Source organism: Lepisma saccharinum, chromosome 8 (genome assembly GCF_977018435.1).
Source record: "Lepisma saccharinum chromosome 8, izLepSacc3.1, whole genome shotgun sequence".
NCBI classification, from domain to species: domain Eukaryota; kingdom Metazoa; phylum Arthropoda; class Insecta; order Zygentoma; family Lepismatidae; genus Lepisma; species Lepisma saccharinum.
Window position 1 is genome coordinate 7549592 of NC_139236.1, and position 8365 is coordinate 7557956.

The window sequence follows — 8365 nt, forward strand, 5'->3', positions numbered from 1 at the left end:
CCACGATAGACATGACGAGGAAACCCAATGACGGAAAATACAGAAACAAAATAAACAACTTTCTAAACGTTGCGACGTTACAAGAAACGTCTTGACGTATTATAAATAACAAATGATGAAACGCAAACTCGCAGACGACAACTTGAAGCTGCGCGACTACCTGGCCAAACGCTTCAGGGGTTGGAAATCAGAGAATCGCGGAATTTACGAAGAGAAAAAGCGACAGGACCAACCTATTATTGATGCTATAAGTGGACTAGGTAAAGACATCAAAGATGTTACCGAGCAAAATAAAGATTTAATCAACGAGCTCGTGCCACTTGCTGCTCGAAATTATGCTGTGCCTACACCGATATCCAGTATTCACACTACCCCGTTCGAACTTGGAGCTGCACCTCTGAGACGTCAGGTTCTAGGCAGTACCTCTTCGGACAAGGTAGTTGAATTAGGTCCGTTGGCGAGAGATTACCTGAGCACTGGGAAATTTGAAAAGGACGAGGTGTTTGGATTGTACCCCTCTGTGGAACTTAACGAGGGTGTGGTTTGGAAAATTGGAAAGTCAAAAATTACGTTCGAAGGTGACGACGTGAAAATTAATTTGGGCGAGAAGAACAGCTGGACTAGGTATCCTGGCACTGTGGGCCTGTGGGAACTTATCACCAAAAAGCAACCTAAAGATTACACAGACGAGGATTACCAAAGTTACACAGAAATTTTAATCATGACGGATGCCCTGTACCAAAACAACGATGCAACACAGAATCGCGTAAAATCAAGCAGTGGAGAAAAATACAGGAACCTCATCAAGCCAATATGGAACCAGCTCAAGACTGGCAGCGGTGTCAAACTCTACAATACCCTACCTAAAGAGTTTGTTTGGGTAGACGACGTAAGGAAGCTTGTAGATCGATTGCTGGTTATCGCAGGCGAAGAAAATGCAGGCAATCGCAACTTCCACAACGAGAAGGTGGGCATCATGGACATGATTAGCACCAAGCTTAGCAACTTTATTGTCAACGACAACAAAGGTATAGGTTACCTTATCAAAATCATCAACACCCTGCCTCCCAAATTCTGGAATGTGGCCGAGGGTCGAGGTCTCGTGAACGACATCATCAACAAGCTACCCTTCGAGATGCACCTACCAGGTTACCAATACTGCGGACCGGGTACTAAACTGGAACGGCGACTGGAGAGAGGAGACAAGGGGGTAAATCTGCTGGATGCTGCATGCAAGGATCACGATATTGCTTACAACACATATACGAATTTAGATGCGCGTCACGATGCTGATAGAAAATTGGAGCATGCCGCGTTCGGGAGACTCGTCAGCAGAGACGCCTCGCTGGGTGAACGGGTTGCAGCATTAGGCACGACTATTGCCATGAATACAAAACGAAAATTGGGGTGGGGGTTGTAATTAAATAACATACAGAAAAAAATGTCTACGCATATAACAGACTTACCAACAGAAGTGTTATACAAAATATTTACATTTACTTTCGACGATAGTCACGAGGATGTTAAAAAGCTTATTGATTTAGTTAAAATAACACCACAATTTCGCTTGCCCTGTGAAATGCTACTTCTGGATCATCTGAGAAAAATAAGCGGTGTAAAATCTTCTTCTTCTCCCTATGCTTTTTTTCGGGCTGCTGATGAAAAATTGGCTGATAAGATGGACGAACTTCACGAGTGGAGACAGGGGAGGAGACGATATACAGACGACTGGTATGCTTCAAATGCTGAAACCAGCAGGATCATCGATCACTTGATCGCATTAGGCAATGCCGAAATTTTTTTCTATAAATAACACACTGTAAAAAATCTACGATATGAGTGAAAAAATTAGTGACGTCCAGGCATTAAAACAAATGCTAAATTTGTCAGTCGAATATATAAAAATTCAGGAATTGGAAGTGGACAAACCTTATGCAATAACTTCTGGTTCAATTGTTGCAACCCAGTTTGGTCCTAAAGTACGTCTGTTGCTCAACGGACAATACAGTCTATTTTTACCAGATCGATACGCTAGCATGTTATCCGACGAGAAGCTATCCATTTTAATCGAGAACACAACTCGAATCGTGTACAAGGGGACAAAAGAACTTCTTGGTAAGAAAACAAAGCACATAATCGAATTTGTTTAATAGCTACAAAGTATATATAAATAACATACCGTAAAAAAATTATACAAGGGAGAAACAAAAAAATCTCGGAACATATATAAAATAACATATCGTAAAAAAAAAAAATACATCATGAAGCCCAAGGGCGTCGTGTACCAGATACCTTATTCGAATCTGAAAACGCTGGGTGCCCTCGATGGGTTACTCACCAAGAAACAACGCGAGAAGAAATGTTCATGCTTGTCTAAAGGACACGGAATAAAATTGCTGCTCAGCACTCCACAATTGAAAAAGTTGCAGCATTCGCGGAAGCAGCAGAAGATTGGAGGTTTCATATTCAGCATTCCGGCCATCCTGGCAGCTTTGGGTGCAGTGGGCAGCTTGGCAGGAGGCAGTGCCGCTATCGCCAAAACCGTCATCGACTCGAAGAAGAACAAGGCCGAGCTGGAAGAACAGAAACGTCACAACCTGGCTATGGAGAAGAAGGGGAAAGGTGTGACCAAAAAGCAAAAAAGCAACCTCGATGCTTTGAAGAAATATAAAAAAAAGAAAAAGCCCTGTCCAACTTCGATATTGAATCTCTGATCGAACCGTTGGGAATAAGGAACTTCAGGGGTGTTTTCATGTCCGATTCTCTACCCTCTGCTGTGAAGAAAAAGGAGTATGGCGTGGTCAACCTGGACAGTTACAAAAATCCTGGTACACATTGGATATGCTACCTCAAAATTGACGATAACAATGCATTTGTTTTCGATTTGTTCGGTGGCACACCGCCTGCCAGGTTGGTGAAGTATCTCAGTGTTGCCAACCTCTACTACAATGACGAACGCATCCAGGGTTTCACCGATGTTAACTGCGGCCACCTATGCCTTTCCGTTCTCGCATACATGTCTAAAATAAATAACCCCTCAGTGGAGCATTTTCAGAAAGCATTGTGGTACCTAAAACACCATGGGAGTGTTCCATCTCACCAGCGAGACTTCGGTCTTGAAACTCGCGTTGCACGACGACATCATCTATCCTAAATCTATTGCTCTTCGTGCATTCTACAGCATGTACCTGATACCCAATGTCACGGAGCACAATAACAAAATTACTGTTGGAAATGAAAAAATAGTTATCACGCCAGGACAGTACAATCTGTCTACCTTGCAAGCCCAATTGCCAAGAAATATACTGCTATCTCAAAATTCTGTAACTCACAGAGTTGAAATTGTGTCTGCTACGGAAACAGTAGACCTAGGCACTGTTGGAGAGCTTCTGGGATTCGAGGACAACACAAAGCTCGAACCTGGCATCAAGCACATCGGTGCCAACATTCCTAAATTTCTAGCCATCGAGACTCTGAACATACATTGCAACGTGGCAGAAGGCATGATCACCAAATCCTCGGATGGCATCCCAGGCAGCCACAAGCAGACAGGTATCATCGCTACGTTCAAACCAAACTCTGAATTCATGGAACCGATTATATACACACCCTCACCACCGATATACTTCCCCATATCTCGTAATCGCATAGACAACATAGAATTGGCAGTGACAAACGAAAAAAATGAGGTGGTGAATTTTGCCGGAGCTACTACCACCGCCGTCGTGGAGATTAACGTATAATAAATAACAATCATGGAGCAAATCGAAAGTTACGAGTTGCAGTCCTTCCCACCCAATCGTCGCACGTTCGCCAATTTGAACGAACCGAACAGGGAGATTGAATACGATGTGGACGTCGGGGATGGGTTCATTCACCCTCACAGAGCTGATTTGTATATCAAGTTTGATGTGGTGAAGAGAGACAACGGGGAAGCATTTAACGCCAATGCAAATTTAAAACTTGTGGACAATTTTGTACCGCATCTGTTCTCGCAAGTGGAAGTTAGAAAGCATGGCACCGTCATCGATAGGGTTGACTACCCCGGGATTACTTCTACAGCTGTGGCAACACTGAAGCTCTCCAAGACCGATGCAGCATACTACCAGGCAGGGGGATTCGAAGCAGGTACAAAAATCAAAACTCAAAGCCACACAGTACTGTTTCCCATGCGCTTGCTTCCAGGCTTTTTCTCCGACTATACGGAGATTATGTGGAAGGGTGGTTTACGCGTCACTTTTCGCAGAAGCGCCAACGACAACGATGTGCTGATGCGTTACAGCACCTTGGGTGCAGACGGTACAGCACTTGCCAACACACTACCCGACGCTGCCAAGTGCGTCATCCAGTCCATGGAGCTGCGCATGCCTGTGGTAGAATACGAATCTAATTACGGTCTCAAGTACAAAGCCGACATCTTGAAGAACCCCCAAGTGCCCATCCAGTTTTACGGCTACCAGTGTGTGCAGAAACCTGCTTCTGGCAACCATTTTGAATTTGATGTTACTACGCAGTTCAACAGCATCCGGTACGATATGCCAGAGTTTGCAGTTGTGCTCTTCCAGACAGGGAAGGACAACAACCAAGAGAAAGATTCTAGCCAGTTTGACAATTGCAAAATTAAGAATATTTACCTCAAAAATGGTAGGAATGAAGTTTTCCCACGCGAGAACTACAACCTAAACATTACAAACAACGATTACCTGAAACTTTACGAGGCGTACACAGCTTACAAAAGAGTGACCTCCGGCAATGTGGACGTGTACTACAATCCCAACGAGTTCATAGCTCGCAGACCCATGTTCGTCATCAACACATCTAAGAGAAAGCAGGTGGTTGTCAACGATCGTACCAACATAAAGATCGTATGCGAGTTCCACGACGCCTTGCCTGCAGATACTTTGTGCAGCACCATTCTTATTGCAGAGAAAACATTTGTGTATGATGTCAAGAATGAAAGAGTGACTGAACAGTTTTAGGTGCAAGAAAAAAATTATACTGACCGTAGGTCCAAATATTAGATTCCTATTAACCTCCAGGGTGTGTGAGAAATGGCTATTGATCTTCTAACAATACAGCTTCCACAATCCTCACAATAATCTGAAAATATTAATAAAATTAAACATCGTTGCATTTAGAAATAATCATACTTGAGCGCACAAAGGAACTTCCCCTTTGGCTCTGCGTATGCCCTCTTTTCGCCCCGTAGGACACGGCGAGGAATTAGTTCCGTTGAAAATTTGCAATTTTTTGTTACATGTGTTGATTTTTTTATTAAAATCATCAATAAAAACCTAATAATTTGATGTACTTTTTTAAGATTTGGTATGGTTCGCATAACATGCTGGAGAAGATGTATTAAGCTGATGATGACCCCATTCCATAGTGTGCTCGTTACATGGAAGCACACAAAGTTTGTTGTCCGCAGCATCAAGTGCCACCTTATCGATAGCATCCGTATGCACCTCATGGAGGTGGCTAACTATGCGATGTTCTTTTCTTGTGATCTGCTTCTTCTCAAACAAACATTTCTTGTATAGCTCTATGTCGAACTGTGAAACAACACTTCGTCCTACTCCTTTTGCCTTTTTTATCTCCTTGGACTCGTCCACAAATCTAATACAGTACATTTTTGCTCTGAGGGCCACAAACTCTGCAATAATTCTTCCTCTGGCCTCATCTTTCATTTTCCCCACTGTCATCTCGTTCTGGATGCCAGACAGCTTGTACTTCTCGAGGGAATCTTCTGAGTAGTTGGAGAAGTCAAAGTGCTCAGCTAATATTCTGTAATCTTCAAACAGATCCTCGGTCCTAATACAATAAACGAAGCTATCTGTGTCCATGTATGCTACTTGAATGCGATCTTGAAAATGAGGTTGCATAACTTCGTAATGGAAGCAATACATGGCAAGTTTGGACAGTTCTAGGACCGTGGCTCCAACAGCTATTGGCTTATCGAGTGTTACTTGCTTCTTCCCCCTCTCGATTAACATTAGGTCATCAGTAAATCTTGTAAAATTTTTATAGAAAGGATCGGCGATTAACTTCTCGCATTTCCGAGGATTAGATACCAGATCGCAGTTAATTCGATTTCGAACCTGCTCCATTGTTTTGCCAAAAATGCTGTTATTTAGCAACTTGTAGTGGTCTTTATCAGCAGCTGACGTGGCTCGTGCCCGGCTTTGTGTATTGTCACTGATGTAAGGCTCCAACCACTTCTTCTGTGTAAACTTCAAAGCCTTGTGGACTCGCTTCAAAATCAATCCTTGTTGCAAATAAAATTGCAATAATCGATAATGTAGCACATAGTTCTGTTTGTTGTGAAATGTTAACATGAGCTTCTTGTCATTTTTACCACCAGGAGGAACTTCCATCTGTGGTGCCATAGCAAAACCATGATGCTTGTCGTGAAGTTGGTGAGGATACTCGAGATCAACTTCAAGAAAACACCCACACGAATGATCAGCAGGCCATTTCAGAAATTCACGATTCGCAAGTTCGTCTTCCTCCATCCACATGTAATCTCCAATAGGCAAGAATTGAGACATGGCCCATCCATATAAATTGTTCATATCAATGTAGGATATGAATGTTGAAGGGGTGTTGGGGTTGTAGTTGGGCATGTACTTGTTATTGGCCTTGATGTATCTGAGTGGTGCTTGGACAATGCCTCCTCGAATGGCATCCTCGATAAAAAGGTGATGGTCTATATTACTGATGAGGCCAATCTTCACTTTTGTACTTTTTAGCATTGCTTCCCAGGACCAACCGGGGGTAGTGTAACTATATGCAGGATCCAACCCATGTGTACTTATGCATCTGCGTCTGTGGGACTCGAAGACATCAGCCAACAAGGTTGTGTCGAGTTTTAAATATACATCATGGTAATCTCGCATATTCCGGCATCCAAAAGCCTCGAAAACTTTTTTTGCATGCTGGTAGTCGTCTACTGAGCAGGTGCTATTTGTTAGGCGACTACAAAAAACTTCCCGTGGCGGAAGTTGTAGCTCGTTAAACTTTCCAAAATTATCCATATACTCGTATGGGTATATGGATTTTTGTTTCAGGAGGTTGAGATGCTTATTTTCAAACAAGCGTTTGGTTTCTACGAGCTCATTCTCGGTCAACTGTTCAGCTAATCCTGCTAAGCTCGATGGTAAAAACTGGTAGCTGTCCAGGAATCGAATCTCGACCAGATTTTTTCTTCCCTCTACTCTCACCCACTTGCTGAATAAAATGTATTTTTCCTTTGTTTGAGGGATGATATTAATGCGTTCGGAATCACAACCAAGTTCCTTTACAAACAAATGCGCATCGTAACCTTTTAAGTTATGTATCAAAACTGGTACAAAACTTAAAACCTTGATCTGCAAGTTGCATTTGTTACAAACACTGACGCTGACGACCTCCCCACTCCAATGATTATGATGGTAAACTTTCCAATTATTTTCAGTGAAAGCACACTCACAAATTTCGCAGATGGTAGCACGATTATGTTCTTCCTCTTGTTGTGGTGTGGGTGGTGGCATTGGTACTTTAAGGTCAAGAAGCTTGGTAAGTTGTTTTGTAAACTCTATAAGAGTTTCAATAAATACTTTAGGGGCACTCGCACCAAAATACAACTTAAACTTTGGCATGTTGGTCATACTATGGGGGTATGCATAAACTGGTAGCAGGGCAAAGCTACACGGAGTGTGGTGGCTGATATGAACAGACTTGGGACCTGCTTTAGTAGATGTTGGTAATTTAAGCAGGCTTTCAAAATCTGCATAGAGCACCACAGGATGCTTCAACAGTGCTTTCAGTTTCCAAAATTTCATTACATCTAAATGCTTTGGCATTTTTATTGTTGCAACTGCATGTTTGGCACATCGCACCATGTGCTTTTGCAGCTCAAGATCAGGCGACTGTCGTCTCCCATAAAATATTGCAAGACAACAATCGCATATTTGGATTTTGCCCTCATGCTTTGTAATTTGCCTTGCAACAAGTTTTGGTAAATCATTTATAAGGCAATAGTGGTACACATTTTTATTTTTAATTAATAAAAGGCGAATAACCTTCTGCCTGTCTACTATTTTGCTAACTCGAAGAGTATATATGTTATTTGGAGAATCATATGTAAAAACATTTACAGCAATCTTCGAGTTGCATTGCCTCTCAAAACAATCGATGCTATCCAAAGTAACAGGGTATTCAATGCCAGCCATCATTGGTTCAAATTTTTTGAGGTATTCCGGTTTGTTATAGTTGTATAATTTATTCCGGTTATTGTTTGGAAGATGGTGAGCAGCAATAATACACCATAAAAAACATTGATTATCATTATTTTTGATATTGATCACTGCTTTTTTGTTTTGTATCC

The 8365-nt window shown here is 42.2% G+C and overlaps 1 protein-coding gene across 1 annotated transcript; it reads right to left on the minus strand.

The window, feature by feature from the left end:
• Positions 1-5315: 5315 nt before the first annotated feature.
• Positions 5316-7841, minus strand: LOC145991346 (uncharacterized). The gene has a single exon (XM_083127346.1). It carries the CDS (start codon positions 7839-7841, stop codon positions 5316-5318), a length of 2526 nt encoding a protein of 841 aa, XP_082983472.1.
• Between the last annotated feature and the right edge of the window lie 524 nt (positions 7842-8365).

Bases quoted from the DNA above. Each gene is read 5' to 3' on its own strand.
- LOC145991346 (XM_083127346.1), bottom strand. From the start codon at position 7,841: ATGCCAAAGCATTTAGATGTAATGAAATTTTGGAAACTGAAAGCACTG.